Here is a 24,047-nt window from a genome sequence, read left to right as displayed (position 1 = left end):
GTCCAGCATAATCTGTCTACTCACTACCTATAGTATCTCCTTACAGCTCAGCAACTCAGAGATCGTAATTCCAGTAATCAGAGGGACTTCAGCCCTGCTGGGCACATCAGCTCATTACTGCCATCTCTGGTGGTTCTACTTCCAGTCTAATAAAGAACTATCTGTGTTTGTCTCAATACTCCAGCCTAGCTAGTGGTCCCTCTCAGGATCTCCACTTAAGGGTGCTGTCATCTGCCATTGGCCCAGGGATTCACTATTTCTACTGAGTGTTACTCCTTACACTAATTGAGTGGTATCATCATCTGCCAATCTGCGGGAGCCAACCCACATCAGACCATTACTCCTCTCTCTGCAGAAGCTGATCCATATCAGACAGCTAACTTCACGTGAGGATCATATAGGTTGCTGGCTCTTTCCGTTACAGGAATGAAGCATAACACTTTGCCAACTTCTCCCCTCTGGGGGACTAGAGCACTAAGAAAATTGCTAATTCCTCCTCCTTCAGGAGCCAAAGCCTATCAGATCGCTAACTCCTCCCCTTGGGAGGAGCTGATCGATAAACAGATCGCTAACTCTGCCCTCCTGGCGGGTGGAGCGCTAACAGATAGAGGACAGTTCAATGGTATTGCAGTGCTGGGCAGGTCAGGAGATAGGATATACCAGAAGAAGGATCTCCAATGCAGAGGACGCCCAGGGCAGGCCCGAGGAGCGGGGGAAGCATGGAAGAAGAAAGAATCTCTGTGTAGTAACGTTGAGGCTAACCCGAGGAGTGGGAAAGCATAGAGACAGGATCTCTGGTGTAGTAGTGTTGAGGCCGCCCTGAGGAGCAGGGATGCTTGACAGGATCTCTAGTGTGGTAATGCTGAAGCTACCCCGAGGAGCGGGGAAGCATAGAGGCAGAATCTCTGCCGAAGTAGCACAGTGGCTACTCTGAGGAGCAGGGTAGCTCAGAGACTGAGTCCTAGGAAAGGAAGTGCAGAGCAGGCCCCCGAGGAGCAGGTACCCAGAAACCAGAGTCCTCAATAAGAGAGCAGAGATCCAAGGCAGGAACCGCAGGTCGCGGACAACAGGAACAAGCACCAGAGGAGCTCAGGGAACCCGTTGCCAAGTCGGTTAGCATAGGCCAAAGGAGGTGCTTAAATATCTCAGGCTTGTGTTAAAAGCCATTGGGCTTTTAAAGGGAGGACCGATGGCATGCATGCACGCGCGTGCCTAAGGCGGCCTAGAGTCGGAGCGTAGGCGACGGCATCGCCACGTGGAGCATGGAGAGCCAGGAGGAATGCGGTTGGTAGCGGCTGGCCACAGCCGCGAGTTCACCAGGAGTGGAGAGCCAGGCATGACATCAAGTGAGTTGGGTCGGCTGCAGATGGCCGCGGCCGATGGTCATAACATGCCTGATATGAAGTGTGCTAAATATTTGGCAGGTGTAAAAATTGCGTGAATGTTGCCCTGATATATTTCTGTAAAATCTCTTATAAAATAGCAATGTGTGCATGTTCCTTTTAGTCCACCCCAGAACACCTCTAAGCTGCCCCTTTTTTGTGCAGGTAAAAGTGTGTGTGAAACTGAAAAGACACGCTTAATTTTAATTTTTATTAAATAGCAGGGTACACGAAAAACAAGCAATTTACATGTGTATATGCTAATTTACGTGTGTAACTTTTTGAAATTAACTTGTTAGATTGGAACAAAGTTCACACAGGGACTCACCCAAGCAGAAGGTTCCAGATACATGCAGATGTCTGACAACATATTCAGTTCTCTAGGATTGCTACTACTTTTTCCAGTTTCAAAAATTGGTAGTTCCTATGGTTGAAACACAAACATTCCTCTACTCCAATGGCCACTGCTCCCAGGAATTTCTCCTATGGAATAATGGAGATTCCAAGCTAAAGATTCCTGGTTTTTATGGGCAAGATGGCCACTCACTGAGATGCACATTAAGCTCTCCTCAGGCATTTCCTGAATATTCATTTTTTTCCTTTACAGAAAATGCTTTATATATATATATTAACCCCTTACATGTTCTAGCAGAAGGTGTCTTTGGCACAATACAAGTGTTAAGAAAAGCACTAGCAGTAAATGTTAAGAGATTTAGATGATACCCAACGTTTCCTGGTTTAAGCCTGAAGTTCATTACCATCATAGTATCAATGAAACAAACCCATCTGGAGACACTAACCCTTTAAAATTAAATATACTTTTGTTTAATTTGGTTAAGTGAAAATATGATTTTCGCAGATATTTTGTGTATGTTTGAGTTTCAGTTGCTTATAGATTAACTCAGATTTTGCTTTTTTATTTTGTATTTGTTTTACATTTCACATACTGTTATTTTTGGTAATTTATTAAATAAGGTGTTTTTTTTTTTTTTTCAATTATGCTCTCTGGTCTCCAGCTGAGAAGCATTTGGGCTTTTAAAGGTGTTATCTATGCAGCTCTCCTCTCCTGCTTTGCATTGGCACTTTATGCAACCCTGATAAGAATCCTGACAGTAACCCCTAATGGGTACCATGCTTGCAGGTTCTGTAATTTTTAAATAGTAGTATGGCAAAGGAGTACAATTACTTCTTATTACATGAATTAATGCTCTAGTTCTTTTAAAGACTTTATTATAAGAGTCCTCATACTGTTCTTGCATAGCATATTTCTCTAAACCTGCTTAGAAACATGATGCTAATAAATGGGTGCAATTAAAAACTATACAAACCCCATTTTATTGCGGGATTTGGAAAATTTACATTCACAAATACAATCCAGAAGGGGCAGATTATCATGTTTGATTCATGGATCATGAATGTGGATTTGATTTGCTTCATGTTCACGCTGAAATACTATATATAAAAATGTCCACTTCTGATTATTCTCGTTATATTTGAGTCCCTCAGTTTTGAGAATGCTGATTTCGGAGGGTCAAGCTGAGCAACAATCTGAGAGCAAGTGTGGGGACAGAGAAGGAGATGGAGGACAGGCAAGAAGTAAAGTAAGAGTTAAGGAAGAACAAAGGACCAGTTTGATTTTTCAAAGAAATGGCTGAAAGGATAAGGGCGAAAAGATCATCATTCAAACAGGTTGTCAGAAAGAGGAGGAGGGGAAATATCTAGAATGGGATTCTAGTTAGCAAGTGGAGTAATGCAATGTGACAGAACTTATTTTTAGATATGTTACTGAAGGGAGGAAGTAAAGCGTGGGCTAGTAAAACAGAAAGTGGAAAGAGGAAAGTGTGTAGGATATCAAATGGAAAACAGAGTACATCTGTTCAATGTTCAACTTGAAGAAGGATTGGTTTAAAAAAACATAAATGTCAGAAGTGTAAATGAAATAAATACTACTTCATTTACAGAAAAAAAAGGGTTATATGAAACTGAAAGAGTACAAGGCAATGAGGCCAGAGGGAATATAGCCTTGGATATTAAGGGAGATTTAAGAGCTTCTGTGACTCACTGTTCAGTTATTCATTGGAGATAGAAGTAGTGCCAGAGTAATTGAGATGAACAGATAATGTCTCTTTTTACAAAAATATTTATTATTTAGACATTTTATATGCCATCGTTCAATGTCAAGATCACAACGGTTTACAAAGTGACATTCACAGTTATAACTCAAACTAATAGGGTCATTCGTCAAAATGCATTATGGCATAAACACATGCAATAACACGTAACTCATGCTTTAATGCCATAATGCATGCAATAATAACAGTAGTGCATGGCACGGATGCAAATTATAGGAAGGGGCGGGATTAGGAAAGAGTTTGGTGCAGAAAATGAGGGGCAATATTTGCACTGTGCTTGTATAACACATGCTATTGCATGGTTTTAACTACACCTTGTTTTCCTGGTGTTAACCTGAGCAATATGACCAAAACAGCCATATCGCAATTTGCGATACATTTTTTGAATTGCATTTCGGCCATTTCTGGGCTTGAGGGGGGGGGGGGGGGGGGGGGGATGGAGAAAGGAGAGAGAAAGAGAGAAGAGAGCCTGTGGGGGAGCCCTCCACAGTGTGCAACTATTTATATGCCTATAGGAGGGGCATCTAATAATTTGAGGTGAGGTATTTGTGGGGGTTTTAGGGGCCATTTTTTCATTCAGAGTGAGATATATGAACAGCCCAGTACACCTCGGTAAAGATTTGACATCATTTGGAGTGAGGAAAGTTTCACAAAGTTGAAATTTTTGTATTATGTTCTCTCACCCTAGCTTATTGGTACCCTGTTATAGTGTCCATCAAGCAAGGGTAAGTGAACATAGTAGAAATTTCACTTTTGTAAGACTTCCTCAACTCCCAAATGATGTCAAATTTTCACCGAGGTGTACTGTGCTGTTCATACATCTCACATCTACATAAAAAACTGGCCTCTAGACCCTAAACCACCACCAACACCTCACCTCGAGCTATTAGATGGCCTCCTATAGAGATATAATGTTGCGCTCATCGGTTCGCAGACGGCTGCGATCTTTTGCTGCTCACTTCAATTGTCCAGTAGCTCTGATTCTGGCTAAGATGGCCACCTCTGCCACTGCACGCCCAACTCCCGGGCGCTCCTGGAACAGAGTGTGCTGATCCCAGTCACCATCTTGAATCTGGTTTGACTAGGGCAGGGTGCGTGAGCTGCTGCCTCCTTCTTGTGCATGTCATGGCGGGAACCTCGGGGGCGTCCCCTCACGCATGACATTCACTGCCTATGTGCATTTAAGCCTATTTGGATTTTCCTACCTATGAGTTAGCAAGGATTCCATCTTGCTCAATTCCTTCTTCTGAGACACCTTGCCTCGCTATTCCTGCGTTCCAGACTGAGTGACTCAGGTACCTGCTCCTCGGGGGCCTTGCTGCACTCAGGGCTATCCGCTCCTCGGAGAGCCTTATCGGCCTGTCTCACTTTCTCCAGCTTAGTGAGTTCTCTCGCTGCTTCCGCGGACGACCCTTCACTGCTCCTGCTCGGGTCTCCACTGCTGCTACAACGAATTCTCCACTTCAACATCTCGGAGTGAGTACAAGACCTGTTCTTCATTACTGCTTCTATCTTGCTGTGTGGATTCTCAAGTTACCCCACTCTGCAGACTACTACTGGATCCACGCTGTCTTGTGCCAGTTGCCAACATCTATCTCCAGCCTACCCCGTGCTGCGGACCACTACTGGAGCTACCTCGCACAAAGCCTACCAAGAAGCAAGTATTCTCCGGTTACCCCACTCTGCGGACCACTACTGGAGAATCCATCCCAGTGTTCCTACTCCAGGACTGAGTTTGCAAACCCACTCCTCGGGTTTCTCTTTGCTTTATAGTAAATATTCTCTGACTCCTGTATCCATCATTGCTGAGACCCCACCTGTCATGGAGAGTCCCCACAGGGCTCCTCCCTGTGGGTGGAGTCAGCTATCTCCATGACCCAAGGGCCACAAACCAAGTTCAAACATAACATATAAATGCTTGGCAACTATGACGGCCTTTCTCTCTCTCTCTCTCACTCCAAAAAGTTTACCATACTACAGATAAGAAGTAGGAATTCTAAAATTTCCATAAACACAACCCATTTTTCTTAGCATGGACATTGTCCATGTGTTATTATAGCATTTTGATGAATCTAGGGGAAAGATTGGTTACAGGGAAGACAAAGCTAATAACTAAAGATCAGCAAGACTGACCTCAGTGTTGGGTAAATTAATTGCATCAGTACTAAAGGAAAGGATAGTAAAGTATCTTGAATCTGGTAGGTTGCAGGATCCAAGGCTTTGAGGGCAACTTTCAAACTACTCTTCGTGGCCCCATATACATGCATATAGGACTATGCAGAGATCTACTACAGTATTTTATAACCAATGTGATTGCAGATTATAAAATTTGCGTATATCTACCCTTTAACATGCGCGTGTATGTTTCTTACATGCAAATATCTGTGATGCACTAAAATTATGTACTTTTTCTACCTATTTTATAAACATATGCACAAACCTTTTCCACTGGAAAAAACCAATAGAACTAGGGGTCATGAAATGAAACTCTAGGGAGGATGACTCAGAACTAATGTCAGGAAATATTTCTTCACAGAGAGGGTGGTGGACGCTAGAGGTGTGAATCGTGTGATCGATCGTCTTAACGATCGATTTTGGCTGGGGGGGGAGGGAAATCGGATCGTCGTGTTTTGCTTTGTTTTGAAATCGTTAAAAATCGTAAATGGGGGAGGGCGGGAAAACCGGCACACCAAAAAAACCCTAACACCCACTCTGAACCTTTAAAACAAACCCCCACCCTCCCGAACCCCCCCAAAATGTTTTAAATGACATGGGGTCCAGTGGGAGGGTCCTGGCGTGATGTCCCGCTCTCTGGCCACACCAAAAAAACCCTAACACCCACCCGAACCTTTAAAACAAACCCCCACCCTCCCGAACCCCCCCAAAATGTTTTAAATGACCTGGGGTCCAGTGGGAGGGTCCCGGCGCGATCCCGGCACGATGTCCCACTCTCTGGCCACACAAAAAAACCCTAACACCCACCTGAACTTTTAAAACAAACCCCCACCCTCCCGAACCCCCCCAAAATGTTTTAAATGACCTGGGGTCCCAGTGCGATGATCCCGGCGCGATGTCCCACTCTCTGGCCACGGCTGCTGTGAAGAGAAATGGTGCCGGTGGCCCTTTGCCCTTATCATGTGACAGGGCAAAGGTAGCGCCGGCGCCATTTTGATTCCTAGCTCCCGACGTCACGGCCGGCGCCATTTTGCAATATGGCTCGAGTGCAAGAGGTCATTCCCGGACCCCCGCTGGACTTTTGGCAAGTCTTGTGGGGGTCAGGAGGCCCCCCCCAAGCTGGCCAAAAGTCCCCTGGGGTCCAGCGGGGGTCCGGGAGCGATCTCCTGGACGCGTGACGTCGGGAGCTAGGAATCAAAATGGCACCGGCGCTACCTTTGCCCTGTCATATGATAGGGCAAAGGGCCACCGGCACATTTCTCTCAACACAGTCATGGCCAGAGAGAGGGAGATCGCATCGGGCCCCCCCCCCCACTGGACCCCAGGTAATTTAAAACATTTTGGGGGGGTTCGGGAGGGTGGGGAATTTGTTCTAAAGGTTCGGGGTGGGTTTTAGGGTTTTTTTGGTGTGCCGGTTTTCCCGCCCTCCCGATTTACGATTTTTAACGATTTTTAAAAAAAAAAATACCACAACGATAAGATTTCCCTCCCCCCCAGCCAAAATCGATCGTTAAGACGATCAATCACACGATTCACACCCCTAGATGATAACACTAATATAAAAGCTCCTACTTTCTTCTTCAATGACTTGGACTATCTGGTAGGGGTGTGCATTCGTATTGAACATAAATGTAAAATGCTACTTTTTTTTTTTTTTTAACTTAAAAAAGTGATAAGACATAAACGATCGGATTTCCAACTTATTCAACATAGCTATGTTGAATAAGTTGGAAATCGCGATTGTTGATCCAAAATAAAAATTTAAACCCCTCACCTTCCTTAATCCCCCCCAAAGACTTACCACAACTCCCTGGTGATCCAGCGAGGAGTGAGGACGCCATTTCTGAAAGCCTTTCCGAGGAGCAAGTGACGTCGGCGCCATGTCAGAGTGACGCAGCGTCACGTGATTCCCCGCGGGTTCGCGCCGGAACGCTCGTTCGGCCCAAAAGGAACTTTTGGCCAGCTTGGGGGGGCCCCCAATGGCCAAAAGTTCCTTTTGGGCCGAACGAGGATCCCAGAAGCGACCCCGCGGGGAATCACGTGACGTCGGCGTGACGCGGCGTCACGTGATTCCCCGCGAGTTCCCTCCGGCACTCTCGTTCGGCCCAAAAGGAACTTTTGGCCAGCTTGGGGGTGTCAGGAGGCCCCCCCAAGCTGGCCAAAAGTTCCTTTTGGGCCGAACAAGCGTTCCGGCGCGAACCCGCGGGGAATCACGTGATGCCGCGTCACTCCGACGTGACGCCGACGTCACGTGCTCCTTGCAAAGTTGGTCAGAAATGGCGTCCTGACCCCACTGGACCACCAGGGAGTTGTGGTAAGTCTTGGGGGGGGGGGGGATTAAGGAGGGTGAGGGGTTTAAATTTTTATTTGCACATATAGACATATACTCAACTCATTGAATTCTGTTTATGTCCATATTGACCGCAAATGGGACCCCCTTTGGACATATGGACATATGAACTTAAACTTTTGCTCTGCACATCCCTACTATCTGGTTTGCATTTCTACTAGATGAGGATCCTGGAAGGCTTTTAACTGTTGTGTCACCACCAAAATGTGCTCCCAAATTGGTTCCTCTGATGATTGAGTCTCCCAGCAGAAGCAGCTTTCTTTTATAGCATTTGCTTCTGTTGAAAGACTTCAGAGTCTTCAGAATTACAACAGGAAAAAAAAAGAAACAGACTAGATGAGTCTTGCAGTCTTTATCTGCCGTAATCTTTGTCTGTCCATTTATATGACAATGACTGTACAGGAGGGAAATTTAACACTTGTTAGCTCAATGATAAAAAAAAATGAGTCCAACCTTTGAAATAAATCTGTTATGATAATTTGGACAGGAAAAATTGGAGGGCTGGTAGATATTGTGCCATCAATGGTGATGCAGGTATTCTCTGGCTCCTTAAAGCTGCTGCCATCTTTTTCACCCCATCATCACAGGACTTTCCCAAAATGTCCTTCACAGCTTACATGGTACTGTCATGCCTTTAGCTGCAAATTCCCATGGTATTTTGGAATTCTAGTGGCACACCTTAGTTAAATGACTGGGGGAAGGCAGAAGGTGCTCTACAATAGCTGCTAACTGATCTTGCTGCTTCCATCCATTGACTCAAAGAATTCATCCACTTTCCAGTATGAAATTCCTACCACTATCTGAAGTTAGATCATTTGATGAGAAACTCAACTAATGTTCTTCACTGTAATCCTGGTAAGGAGACTAGCAAGTACTAAGACTTGCCTAAGAACCAAAGCATTCCATGGAAGGAAAGTGATGCTCTGATGGCCCATTCACAAATCACAAAAATTAAAGAGTATTTATTTACTTTTTTTTTACATTTCTTATAGTCCATGATTTACAATTTAATCGACCTACGAGTTGGAATAAGTTACTAAATGCTATTAGGCAAGAAACAGATTATTTGTGGTTTATAAAATTGTTAAATGACTATTTATGCAGGCTTGTAATACAAATTAATTGTAATATTAGGGAGGAATCAGCTGCAATTTTTAATATGTACATGTTTTATGAGCTTTATGTTTTATGTTGTTTTTAAGATTATGAATGTTTATTTGTTATCCATATTGATTGATTAAAAATGATGATTTATGCATCCATCATAATAGCCTATATTTTTATGTAAGAAAGGAAGGAAAGAAAAAAACTGGCAGTGATACAAATATTTAAAAATATCAGGAAAAAGAAAAGAGAGAGTGAATAAAATCCTAGGGATTCTGGAACTAGCCTTATACACGGTAGGATAACTTTAAAAAAAATGCACATGTGGCATATACGCATGTATATGGCTGCAAGCAAATCTGCACAAGTATTTTATGACCTATGCATATGATTTATATGTGTTTGATAAAATATGTGTATCTCTATCCCATAACATATGCACCTATGTATGCAAATGCATGAATATATACAATACAATGAAAGAAAGTATATCAGTGCATCGAACACACATACTTTTCCTACCTGTTATAAAAGCATGTGCATATATTTTTGCACATAAAAAGTAAGACTTGCATAAATCTTGATTTATGTACATACATTGGTGTAGTTTTAAAGGATGCATGCATCAAGGAAATTATCAGTTTTACCAAATAGACCAACTCTTAGCTCAGTCCTTCTCCAGTTCATCGACATCTCCCTAGTTCTTCAGTCTGAACCCCAGTTCACTTAAATCTCCCACGTAGTCAATAGTAAACATAAGCATGTTTAATATAATGGCAGATTAATAGTAGGCATAAAATTACGTGAGTACATAAGCTAATCTACATGTGTAAGTGCCTTTTAGATTAGCAACTAATGCATGTATTCTTGGTCCCCTTATGCATGTAATATTGGTCCCACCCCAGTACACTCTTAGACTGCTGCTTTTTATGCTCATATATCTGTGCAGGAAAGTGAAAATATGCACATATTTTAGACTTTTATAAAATATGGAACACGCTAGTAGAGGCTATTTATGAGTGTCTATCATAATTTTACTTGTACTTGTGTATTGTCTTGAATGTGCACCCAATAGCATGCCTGGTAGAGTAGCACCTTGTAGTGGAAATACATAAGAACATAAGAGGAGTCATGCTGGGTCAAGACAACAGTCTATCAAGCCTCTGACAGTAGCCAGTCCGAGTCATCTGGAAATACCCAGCAATTCCAAATAGAAAAGTCCATTCCTTGTTACAGAATCCCTGAAGTAAGAGATGGAGACACCCACACTTATCTGGCTAATAATTATTCCCTGTTGGGAAGCAGGGCAGAATTAGCCCTTTTTTTCTTAGCTCATAGAGCATTTGCTCTTCTGAGGATGGACGAGAGTTTTCACACAGATGTTGCCTTATGATCCCCTCAGTCTTTTTTCATCCTAACTATAGGACAAACAGGTACCTTTTCTCTCTGTATTTTCTTCATCAATATATCTTGGTATTATCATTTATTAAATTTTTTCAACCCCTAAACAGCACTTTGTAGTGCTATAAAAATATATATAACTATTTGTTTCTTCACAGAAATGTCTGGCTCCAAGAAGTCCATTATCAGTGTTTATGTTTGGCCGGCCGCGGGGCCACTTCATGGCCGGCTGCCCTTACCTCTCCTGGCTGGGTTTCCTGATGCCCCAATGAAGACACGGTGGGCCGCTGCACAGGCCCAGCCATGCTGGAGATGCTGCCTGAGCAGGGGAAGTCTTAGGCGCATGCACACTGTGGCCTGATTTAAAGGGCCTGCAGCTGGAAAACCACCGCGGTATCCATTGATGACATCAGCATGGTGCGAATATTTAAATCTGAATCTGCCCAACACCAGATGCCTCAGCAACAAGTACTCTCATGGCTCCTGACTCCTGACTCTTGGCTCCTGACTCTTTGGCTCCAGATACTTTGCCCTCTTCTTTGATCGATGCCTGGCTGAACTTGGACCTCCTCAGATCTTCATTCACCTGCTGTCTGCCTCAGCCTCTGGCCTGTCTTCACTCCTGCTGTTTGCCACCTGACCTGGTACCTCTTGACTCCACCTGTGGTCTATCTGACCTTTAGCCTGCACTGACTGCTCTTCAGCAGATCACCAGCATTCATTGGATTCTTCATCATCCAGAGACACGCACCTAAGTCCAGCCAGCCCTGGCACCCAAGGGCTCAACCTGCAGGGAACGAGGGATTGTATTGGAGAAGGTCCCATTGGGTCTCTGCTCCAGCAGGTCTGCCTGTCAACAGTGAATACCATCAGGGTTCCTCCCTGCAGGTGGTGCCAACCTTGCCTCAACCCAAGGGTCTACCACTATAACACAGTTGCTTCAAGGACAGTATGTCTGATAGAAAAATATCTATGATCAAAACATCTGTTATTGGTGCCTAGGACCAAATCATGACCAGGTCAACTGCTATCATTGAGGCTGGATGTCTCTATGCTTTCAAAGGTCCAGGCCATGGAAGATGGAGGAACTGCATAAGTCTATGAAGAAATGCACCCAGTTCTCCTCCTGGAGAAGATCTTCCTTAGGCTCTTCAGACTGAGTTGAGCAAAAGCTCCTTGAATAAGCCCCCCCCCCCCTTGATAGAGATGTCCTCAGGGCCCTCTACTTTGGCATCATACAAACAGAAAAAGTGCCATTCCTTGGTGTCAACAAGTCTGTTGATGGCTCCACAAAATGTGGACTACAGAAAAGAAGAAGACCACTCTTCAGAGCCAGTTGTGCACCTGGTGTGAACAAGCATCAGCCATCAGCAATTTTGATGCAGCCGACACATCATTTACCAAGCCATTGATCTTCTGGTGTCATTGATGCTTTAGCTGTCAGAGCCATCAATACAGATGCACCCAGCACTGTCAATGTATTAGTGCCTGGTGCCATCAGCGTACCAGCTCCCGGCATCATTGACACACTAACTCCCAGCATCATTGATGCATCAGCTCCTATTACCTTAGAAGCATGTATCACTGATGCCCTCATCACCAGCATCATCGACACATCCAGCTAAAGAGTATTCAATACACCAAGCACCAGAAAACTCAAAGCATCAAGCCCTAACACCACTGATGCTACTTCTTCGATGTTACAATTGTGGTATCAAGCTTCTACATTATTGACGCACCAGGCTGAGGTGCTTCCAATACAAACTATCTACAAAATCACTTTCCATATGTTAACAAAGGATATCAGAAGTGGTATGAGGTATGCTTCACTTACTTTCACCAATTATAAGAGAAATGTCTCCATCAAGACTACTGGAAACAAGGTTTGTGTCTGGAAATATCAGACCCCATTTTATCCCTGGTTGCCCTTAATTTCTAACCAGTTCTGGGACAAATTTTAAAGAACAAAGAGGAAGTAAAAGAAAAATAACCCATGTGAGCCATGGGAGATTTGCCAGTATTTGCTCTTCCTTACTTCCTCATGTCTTAGTACCATATCAGTACAAGTTCATCTTAGTGCCATAGCAACCTACACATATCCATTAAGAGTAGGAACAATCTCCATTCATCCCATAATTCATGAAGGGCTTATGGTATACTAAACCACCAATGTCAAGCCACCTGTTCCAAAGTACCTTATCATAGTTATGTCACAAACTTATGAAGCTGCTTTTTGAAGCAATGATGTCAGCTTCCCTCAGTTTCTCACATGGAAAGTATTATTCTTGTTGCAATCACATCAGCCGGAAGAGTTAGTGAATGTCAGGCTTTGGCTCTTACTCACCTTACCTACAATTCTTCCAGAACAAAGTGATGGTCTGCACCCACCTAAAGTTCCTACCAAAGGTAGTCTAGGCTTTTTCATAATAATCAACCCATTGTTTTGCCTATGTTCTTTGCAAGACTACACACATATAAAGGGGAAAAGGCCCTTAATTCCTTAGACTGTAAAAGAGCATTAGCTTACTACAAGAAAAGAACTCAGCCACATCATCAGACCTGACAAATATTTGTCTCTTACAGTCCTAACCATCTGGGAATAGCAGTTGTCAAATGAACATTGGCTAGCAGCCTATACCACACACATTATCATGTGCTAATAGACCTTCAGATTACAGATTCTGTTAAGGTTCATCAAGGGGGTTCATGCAAAAGCTGAGAGTTAAAACTATGTGCTGAAATTCAGCGCCCACTTTCCAAACACACAAGCTAATTATTTTTAAACTCTCAATGCAGTAAGCTAATGTTATGCTAATGCAACACCAAACACCAAAATGTGCACTCAGCACAGGCTGAAATACATTTTACTTTGGGGATCATAAAGAAATGTTTCCCCTATAATCTTTCCTGCAGCCCAAACTCATTTGCGATTTTGCGTGGCTCCCTTGTCTCTGCCCTGCAGCTTCAAGGTCTTGGGATTCCAGCCCAGACCGGTACTTCCAGGTTTTCTAATCGCTCTCTGGAGCACTATTGAGAGATGAAGGAGGGAGAGGTCCCCAAATAAGCATGGAGCTCCTCAGTCACCTTGAGCTGTCCACACTCTCTTGATTGATTCTCTCTATACACACTGCCATTTCCTTTCCCTCCTCTTTTACCTGGACACATAAAAGACATATGACTTTTTGTGCGCATATTTTCTGCACAGAAAACATTTTTTTTTTAAACTGTTGATGCAGGGGAGGATCCAAGATGGCTCCCTGACCGGACGCATATTCCAACGCTCCTGCAAGTTCGCCTTACCTTTGAATTTTTTTGCCTTCTAATTTAAAAATGCCTCATAAAAGAAAGGGGAGAGTGAGGGTTTATCCACCCGAGCCCTCACTCCCCGCAGGACAGCGAATAATATCGCAATATGCTTCCCCCATATCACAAATTGGGGCAACGAGCCCCGCTAGCGGGTCGGGAGGAGGAGTCCCTTCTCCGCTTGGGGAGATATCGCTGACCCCCCACCGGAAACCGTGAGAACAAGCCGAGAGCAACTCTTCGAGTGCTGCCGGGCCTGTAGAGTCACCGGTGAGGAGCGTCACAGGAGTGACTCTATCGAGTGGGACAGCAGGGTAATGCTGCGGAGTGGGAGAGGGTTCCTGAGTCCTCGATTTCTCCGGAGGACGTGGCGAGGAGAGAGGAGGAAGAATGGGGGATCTTCGCAGATAATAACATCGGGCGGCAGGAGGAAGAGAGGTAATGGGTAACCTTAAAAAAAAACCCCATTGAGATAAAGAGACCGGCTGTAATTGCAATAGAGTCCCTCTGGGATTTGATTGTGGGGTTGACAAAGGCATTTAATGAGCAGACCCAGAAAACGGAAGAAATCTCCCAAAAAATGTACTCTTTTGAAAACCAATTTCATCAGAAGGGCAAAGAACAAACACAAGCACTACAGCAGATTAGAGAGGAACTGAAACAAGTATCTGATGTAAAACGCCATTTGTGTGAGAGATCAGGCTATTTCGATGCGTCGACTGGAATCTGTAGAGAATTACCTTAGACAAACTCAACCTTAGGGTTTTGAATTTCCCCAAAGTAGTGGGCGAGATACCACTAATAACTTTTAAAAGATATCTGAAAGAAATTCTACAGATTCCAGATGAACAAATACCTGCTGTTAAAAAGATTCTGTATTTAAAGCAAAGACAGAGCCAGATACAGATATCCCCTGCTGGGGATATGGGATATTTTGATAATCTATCTGAATATTAGAGAGCTCTGGGCTCGAGGTTGGGGAGAGAACCGTCCTCTTTATATCCTTATTTTCAGAATTTGATAGAGCCCTTATTATGAAACACTACTTTAAGGTTATGAATGTTACTTATTTGGGGTGGATTAATCCGTATATTTCCTGATTTGTCAAGGGTCACACAATTACGCAGGAAATCTTTCCTACTTATGCGCCCTGAAGTAGTAACTTTAGGGGCAAGTTTCTTATTGCGCTATCCCGCAAGGTGCGTAATAAAGTACTCTGGGAACACTTTTGTATTTTATAATCCTGAGCAATTAAGGGGTTTCTTAGATGCCAGGAGGGAAACCCCTGCAATTTAAAAGATCTGGATCATATATAAAAAAAATATATATAGATATGGATATTCTCTCAGGAGTCTAGTTAATGTATGATGTCTTATGATACTCCTCTGTTTTCTTTTCCACCCCCCTAATATTTCCTAGAAGGAATGAGGGTATATAATTCTGCATATAAGGTGTTGTTGTAACTGTTATTATTATTGTGATTATTAACAGATTTCTTTTTTGTAATCCCTCTTTGTTTCAAAGCAAAGGAATCTTTGTTTATATTGTAAAAGTGATAAATAAAAAATTAAAAAAAACAAAACCAAAAACTGTTGATGCAGTAAAATATTGATTAGAGGTCCCAAACTCTTGCTTCTGCTCAATAGATTACAACTAGCACTGGAAATGTTATTCCACCTCAGACCAGTAATTATATTTTCTGTGTTAAGAAAATGTGAGTTAAGCCAGAGTTTCCGTCTGCATTAGGGGGCAAAAGCTAATGCATTCATTAGCGTGGAATTTCCATGCAAGGGCACTAACTTAAATGCACATTGTTGTGCATACATTCTTTTAGCGCAAAGGTCCTTGCTGCATCTGCAATAAAGTTTACACATAAAAAATGTGTGCACAATTACATGTGAAACTATGCATTCTGCTGAGCACAACTTATTGCATATGCCCTGTCACATGCTAGGAGCACTGGATGGCCGGTGCCATCTTTAAAAATGGCGCGGGCCATCCAGTGCTCCTACCATGTGACAGGGGCCGGCCAATGGCATGGATACCCTGTCACATGGTAAGGGCAAAGGGCCATCGGCGCCATTTTTATTAGTGGCAGCCAATGGTCCGAGAGCGGGAGATCAGTCCCAGGACCACCAGGTAATTTAAAACATTTTGAGGGTTGGGAGGTCAGGCGGGTGGGGGAAGCTAAGGGAGCTGTTATGAAGGGTCGGGGTGGGTTTAGGGATTGTTTTTGTGTGCCGTTTTTCCCGCCCTCCCCCAAAATGATAAGAGAACCCCACGAACAATTTCATGGGGTTTTCCTATCAGTTTCAGGGAGCCCCCAATTTCTGATGACTTTGAAAATATTGTACGATATTTTCAATCATCAGAAATACAATTCACATCCCTAATATGCCCCCAAGTGAGAGCCATGGCTGCATCAATAGCTCATTTAAGAAGGGTGCCTATTGAAGACATTTTCAACCTTGCCACTTGATTGCCAGTGCACAATTTCACATTCCATTGCTGTCTAGACAATTTATCAAAAAGTGACACTAAATTTGGACAAGTAGTTTTGAATAGCCTGCTCACCCTATAGTCTATTCTCTACGGTGGGGTCTGCGTGCCTGTTCAGTAAATGCTCTGCTGCAACTCTCAGTTTGGGATTCCCATGTGTCCTGGCTAATTCACCCTGCTTGTAGATGGAGAAAGCAAGGTTGCTTACTGTAAATATTCATTCTGCTATCTATGGAAAACACTTAGCCATTCTAAAAACCCACCTTCCTCCCTGGTGAGTCAACTAATTAGCTAGACTTAGCTCTAAAATTGACTGAGGAACTCATGAGCCAACGCTCTAACAGGAACTCCTGCACATGCTCAGTAAATCTAAATCTCTTTGAGTTAAGAGAAAAGGGTCCATTTGGCACCATTGGATTATATCTCCCATGTGTCATGTCAAATTCATCCTGTCTTCAGAGAATACCGTTTACAGTAAGCAAATTTGCTTTAAAGGATCTGTCCTCCAGAAACTTGTCTAATTTTTTTTTAAACTAAGCTACACTATTAGCCTTGATCCCATTCTCTGGAAACAGAATTGATTGCTTAATTGTGCATTGACTGAAAAAAATACTTTCTTAATTTAGTTTTAAATCTGCAGACAGTTCTACTACTATTTGAAAGAGTAAATAATTGTTTCCTATTAACTAAGGATGTGCAAATCAAAAAATATTTTGTTTTAGTTTGATTTTTCATGTCGGACAAATTCATTTTTGGTTTGTTTTAGCGTTTATTTTGGTTGTCTTGGTTTGCCTAGCCAAAATAAACACGGAAAACTCAAAAAACAAAAATCCATGTGCTACAAATGAGCTGAGGCTAGGGACCCTCCTCAATCATAACTTATCTCTTCTGTGGGGGTCTGCAGAATAAGAAAGGGGTAGGAGAAAAATGGTGTTGGCCAGCCTTGATACTGAAGCCACATTGATATCAACAAAATGGCTCGTGCAATTTTCTTGTACATGCATATAAGCTGGCTGGCCCCAGAGCAATAACATTTTTAAAGGAACTCCAGTGGATGACTCGTACACCTTTCTTCTACTGCAAAGAAGGGGTAAGGAGTGATGGGAGGTGGCAGAGGGAGGAAGGGGCTGTATTATTTAAACATTTCTTGGCAAATAGTGTATGTTATTTGCGAACTGTGTGCTTTTTGCCAATAAATGAAAAAAAAAATGCAGCCCTCGCCATTCATCGCAACACAAAACAAAAACAAAGGAAAAACTAAACAAAAGTGTCCCTCAGAGCATGGCTCACCCAACCTGCAAAATAATTGTTTGGTTTCCTCAGCCTCCTCAACTAAATCCCCTGTATCCCATTTTAGCCCTTTTCACAGTTTCAATGGATAATCTCGAGTCTCTTCTGCCTCAGTGCTGCTGTCTTACCAAATGGCATCAGCTGACCTGAGGCTGGCACCATTTTGTTGTTTGACATGATCGTTCTAAGCTTTTGGCCATGGGAAGAAGTTTGTGAAGATCTGGGTGTGTCAAGAGGGTTAGGGTTGTGTTATCCAGGGTAGAAAAGAGGAGGTTTTTGCAGGGGAGCTTTGCTTCAAGAATCTTTGGACAATTAGGGGTAGATTTTACCTGGCGCGCGCACATGTACACCTGATTTAATAATTTGCACGTGCAGGCGTGCGCAAGTTATAAAATCAGGAGTTGGAGCGCACAAGGGGGTGCACAATTGTGCACCTTGCACGCGCCGAGCCACGCTGCCTTCCCCCATTCCCTTCCCCCTAACCTGACCTTTCCACCCCTTCCCCTAACCTTTCCCCCCCCAACCCTACTTTAAACCCTCTTTGTCCTTTGTCTTACCTTTTGCGCCTGCCTCTGGGCAGGCGAAGTTGCGCGCGCCGGCAGGCTGCCGGCACGTGATCCTCCGACACAGTGGCAATGGATGCTCTGTTGGAGGCCTCTGGCCCTGCCCGCACCCCCCATTTTTAAAATAGGCCCGGCACGCTTATGACGATTTACGCATGTAACCTTTTTAAAATCCGGCGCTTAGTGGGGAGGGGGAGAGAAGAGTTTAAGATGTAAGCCCAAAAGTATTTCAAAATATTTGGGGGTGTTAGGGGATCAGCTGGCAGGTCCAACATTGATTTCACTTAAGTAGGGGATTAGGTGATTGGGCTGCTATGCCCACTCTAGGTTTTTTATTTTTAATTGCTTAGCCAGTTAAGATTAAATTTATCCAGGTACATGTACCCATATAACTTCAAAACCTAACTGGTGATATTCAGACATAGCCAATTAGATTTCAAAGTTATCAGGGTAGGTATGACTGGATTACTGAAGATATTCAGTGGGACATTTACTCCACTGAATAGCTCTGAAAATTTAGCAGGATAAATTATCCATTGTAGATTTTTTCTGAAAATTGACCCCACTGTGTTCATTGCAGATACTCCCTGTTTTGTTGGACAACATGGGGAGGGCAATTTTCAAAGCTATTTACACTTGTAAAAAGGGTTTTGCTTGTTGAAATCAGTTGTCTGATGACTGCCCTCTCTTAATGCTGCTAAACCCACTTGTGTTGTTCTGCATTGCTTGTACTTTTAGCTGTATTTAGAGTAGGTATCCTTGAGGCATGTGTAGGTTTGGAGGAAAATACCACAGAAATTCCATTTTTAAATCCATGTATGCCATAATCATTAAACAATAAAGTTACCCACAGAAAAAGAAGGTGAACGTTTCTGCAGGTACTTTTGCCTTGAAAGTATGTGTGGACTTTTGCTTTGAAAATTGGTGCAAAATCAATGGCAAAAAAATACCACCTACAAACTTTGTTCCAATTTGGAGAAATGGAAAATTGAGCCCCCACCCACTGCTCCATAGCTAAAATAACTACAGCAAAAACATTTGGTGAGGAAGAAGTACCTGGAGGACAATTTTCAAAGCTGGTAATGTGGGTAAATATAAATAACTGCATGTGCTGAAACTGACTGAAAACTTCCCTCCCTTAATATGGCTAACTGTGCATGCATTGCTCCACAGTGCTTATATATCTACTTGCATTTAGAGGAAGTCCTCTTGAGGTGTGACTGGGGTGACATTGGAACATAGTATGTAAAGAGGAACAGTTTTTAACTGTGTAGAGAGCTAAAGTCTACGAGTAGAAAGTGCTTGCAGATTTTAGCCCAAATTTTCAAAGAGGACTTGCACATCTTGAGGTCCATATTTAGTAGGGTGCATAATGAACAAGTTATCCAGCTAAGTTTAGCCAGATAACTTGTACCAAAAATTCAGTGAGATAAACACCCTACATAATATACCAGCTTAAAGTTACGTGCTTGGAAGCAGGTCTAAAGTTATCTGGCTAGCCTAGTCAGTTATACCTGATATTCAGCTAGGTTAGCCGGAGAACTCAACGCCTCCCCGAAATGCCCCTGAAAATGCCTCTTTTTTATCCGGCCAAATTATAGCCAGATAAGTAGTTACCCGATTATAATTTAGCCAGTTAAGTGACTGAATATGCTTAATTATCCATTTAGATGGATAACTTCTGAGTTATACATTTGAATATGGACCTCTTGAAGTCTGCTTTGAAAATGAGGGCTGTGACACATTTACATTTACACCTCCTCTGGCATAGGTGTAAATGTGTTGCATGCACGACGATTTGAAAATCAAAAATATGCTTTTAAATTATTTCTCCAACCCCAGCTCCGCCCCCTGAATGTCTCATTTTTGTGCACAAAAATATACATGTGAGTGAGTTACAGGTGAACTTTTACAAGCACAACACCCCGGCCAATTTTCAAAAGCCATTTTATGCGCATAAATTCTTTTGAAAAATCAGGCACATGGATTGCACTTTTGAGTCCATGTTCAATATTTTCTGAAGAATATCTGCTTGCCCAAAACGTAGATGCTCATTTCCATAGGCACTTGGTAGGCATGGCAGGTTTCAACGCGACGATATGCGCTCACTTTCTCTTTGAAAACTGAGATAGAATGGGTGGTAGAGTTTCAGCAGATTTTTTTCTCGACACAAAATTGTTTTAAAAGTCAGACATATTCTGTTATTTCTTAAAATAATAATAATTTACTCCATCTCCTCAATTATTCAAAGCAATATAAAAAAACATTTTTGGAAGTTAAATCCTAGGGGGCATATTTCAATAAACTGCATAGGAGCAAAATTCACTGACACTTTTCTACTCGTGTACCTTTAATCCGTTTCCAAATAAATGCTGTCTAGGATGAGAAACTATTGCATATCTAATTAAAAATGCAATAATACATAAACCTTTTCTCCCCTGATCTAAAGATCTCCCCAAGAAATCATGCCGTAACAGTGGCTAAATGTAGCAGTGTTGGAGACGTTCCATGGTTAGGTGCCATGGACTCCTTGAAAATCTTTCTTTATCAGAGCAATTCTCAAAGGGATTCTCTCTGAATAACTGGATATCAAGGAAAGGGATGGCACTAGGGGTTGGAGGGTGCCAGGGCAGTCCTGCCAAAGTTTGCACAGGAGTTCCTTTTTAACCCTGCTAGGATGTGTGGAGTGGCAGTCCTCAATTGGGAAGAATTCTGCAGGACGTTTCCCTTTGGAATTGAACCTGAGGGTGCATGAATACTTTGTACCCATGAGCTTGCAGGTTACCATGGGGTGGGGGAGGGGAGATGTATTTTTAGTTATGGTGGCTTTTAGAAAAAAGAAAACGATTCCAGTGGAGACTACTTGAGCCCTAATCCTAAAGGCTAGGTGAGATCATGCATGTTTTATTCTGTTTCTTTTTCTGGCAGGAATACACCATAGATATTTTCTTTGCACAGACCTGGTACGACAGACGTCTTCGCTTTAACAGTACCCTAAAAGCTCTGACTCTCAACAGTAACATGGTGAGCCGCATCTGGATCCCGGACACCTTTTTCAGGAACTCCAAAAGGGCTGACTCGCATTGGATAACAACACCTAATCAGCTTCTCCGGATCTGGAATGATGGGAAGGTGCTCTACACACTCAGGTATTGTGGAAGCTATCAAAAAATCCTCAAGTGAGATGTAATACCTCTCTCATGCCCTCGTTGCAAAGAGGGACTAGGTGAGGTTCATTCCTAAGCAAGGGAGAAGCTTCTCTTTAAGACCTATAGGATACAGTGACTTGGACCCATAAAACACTCTCCACACTTGGAATAGAGTTCCAAACAATGCCATTATTGTAACAAAACTTCTTCAATAGAAACAATTTGATGAACAATGCATTTACTCGATGACAAATCAGTATCCATTCACTTATCCAATAACTCAGTCAGTTAGCATTGCCTTACTTCATTGTAGCAGGTTCTCCTATTAACTCTATCAAAATAACGTTTAGGATCCCCCAGTTCTGCAAATCATACTTATCTACTAGAGATGTGAATCGTGTGCCCGATCGTTTTAACGATCAGGTTCGGATGGAGGGAGAAAAAAATCGGATCGTTAGAGATGTGAATTGGTTCCGATTCCAATTGACATCGTTAATTTTTTAGTGAGGCCTGAGCAGATAAAAAAAACCCCACCCCGACCCTTTACAAATGACCCCTTTGCTCTCCCACCCTCCCAAACACCCCCCCAAAATGTTAAATTACCTGGTAGTCCAGTGGGGGGGGGGTCCCCTGTGTGATCTCCTGCTCTCGGGCCATCGGCGCCATTTTGGCTACCACTGATTAAAATGGCGCCGATGGCCCGATAAAAAAAAACCCACCCCGACCCTTTACAAATTACCCCTTTGCTTCTCCCACCCTCCCGACCCCCCAAAAAACCTTTTACATGTACCTGGTGGTCTAGCGGGGGGTCCGGGAGCCATCCATTCAATCATACCCTCGGTGCCGGTGCTGCTGGACTGGTTTCAAAATTGCGCCGATCGCCTTTGCCCTCACTATGTCACAGGGAGAGACGGTCGCTCCCTGTGACTTAGTGAGGGCAAAGGCGATCGGCGCCATTTTGAAACCAGTCCAGCACAGGCACCGGCACCGAGGGTATGATTGAAGGGATGGCTCCCGGGCCCCCCGCTAGACCAACAGGTACATGTAAAAGGTTTTTGGGGGTTCGGGAGGGTGGGAGAAGCAAAGGGGTAATTTGTAAAGGGTCGGAGTGGGGTTTTTTTTATCGGGCCATCGGCGCCATTTTTATCAGTGGTAGCCAAAATGGCGCCGATGGCCCGAGAGCGGGAGATCACGCCAGGACCCCCCCTCCCCCACTGGACCACCAGGTAATTTAACATTTTGGGGGGGTGGGGGAGGGTAAAGGATTGGTTTTAAAGGGTCGGTGTGGGTTTAGGGGTTTTTTTGGTGTGCCGGTTTTCCCGCCCTCCCCCCAAATAATTCCCGTACTCGATTTAACGATTTTCATGATAAATCGAGGGAATTCCTATTGTATCGAGTCCCTTACCGATTAATGACGATTTTAAAATTATCGGACGATAATTTAAAGCGTTAAAAAACGATTCACATCCCTATTATCTACACCACAGAACTAACACTGCCTTTCATGCAGCGTTAGCACAGCTACCCTCCCTAGGGGGAAGCACTATGCTAGCCCCTTGTAACCCTGATTGAACAAGTTTACTGCTCCTTTTCCCTGAGGAATCACAATAGACTGCAGGGTGGGTCCCAGATCCCTTCTGGACAACCCATCTGGAACTCTCTGCTCCAAGAATATGATCCTTTCTTTCCCTGAAAATTACTAGAGCAAGACCTTTCTTCCAATTCATGACACAATATTTATCCTTCTTGACCTGAACTTTAGGACACTCGAAAGTGCTATGGAATAGATAGCTTCAGATTTTCTTTTCCCCTCTCTTACTCCTTGGTAGGGTCTTACAGACGTTGAGTCTGCAGATACTTCCACTATCGCACAGAGAGTTACAAGCTGAACTCTCTAAAGCACTGGAGGTCACAGGAAGGAACGCACAATGTACTCCTTACTTTCAAAAACATCTCCTTGTAAATTGAACACATTTTAGTGTGTAATCAATAGTGGCCCTACTAAGGAAAACTAGAAACAGAATAATGCCAGATGGTCTGTAACTGGATAGCTCAGTAATTATCCAGTGCTCAGCCCATACTGTACTGTTCAAAACTTATTTGGAACAGGTTTTACATTCCGTGTTTGTTGAAGGTTCAATAATTAGTTTTGAAGTTTTTAGCTAGATTGAATCCAGTTTTCCAACTAATTAAGGCAGAAAGTTAAATGATATTTTTCTGTATATTCTATGATGCTGTACTGGAACATTGCAGAGGTGACACGGTTGAGTAGGCTCCTGTTTGCAGACTTGCATGACAAAGGCACATTTAATAAAGCCAGATATCTTATTGCCACTGAAGGTTGAGGAGGACGATTTTTAAAGCCACTTCCACAAGTAAAACAGTGTTTTTATGTAAAGAAATGAGGTATCTTTGAAAATGGCCTACCCAATCTGCACATAAAGTAACCTGCATAGTGCCTCTATGTGATTAATTATACAGACTGGAGGGACATTCCTGGGGGAGGGGCTCAGGACGAAGTAGAACGTACTCATGTACTTTTAAAGATTGAAAAGCAGGCACAAATATTTTTATGGAAAAAGGTATGTACAAAAACAGCAAGTGCAGATCTGTGGGAGTGTTCCTTCGAATACATTTTGTTTTTGAGTTCTGGGGGAAAAAAGTGCCCTCAGACTACACATTTCTGTGCACAGTTTACT

General features: G+C 43.1%; 1 protein-coding gene across 1 annotated transcript in view; it reads left to right on the top strand.

Annotated features, from left to right (window-relative positions):
* LOC115094361 (gamma-aminobutyric acid receptor subunit gamma-4-like) overlaps positions 1–24,047 on the top strand; it is a 643,570-nt gene that overhangs the window by 421,142 nt on the left and 198,381 nt on the right. Inside the window, exon 4 of the mRNA XM_029607335.1 lies at positions 21,128–21,348. Within this exon, the coding sequence (XP_029463195.1) occupies positions 21,128–21,348 (221 nt within the window). The remainder of the gene's footprint in view (positions 1–21,127; positions 21,349–24,047) is intronic.

The sequence above is a fragment of the Rhinatrema bivittatum genome, chromosome 6, assembly GCF_901001135.1.
Source record: "Rhinatrema bivittatum chromosome 6, aRhiBiv1.1, whole genome shotgun sequence".
In the NCBI taxonomy this organism is placed as follows: Eukaryota; Metazoa; Chordata; class Amphibia; order Gymnophiona; family Rhinatrematidae; genus Rhinatrema; species Rhinatrema bivittatum.
This window is presented reverse-complemented; position numbering and strand designations above follow the sequence as displayed.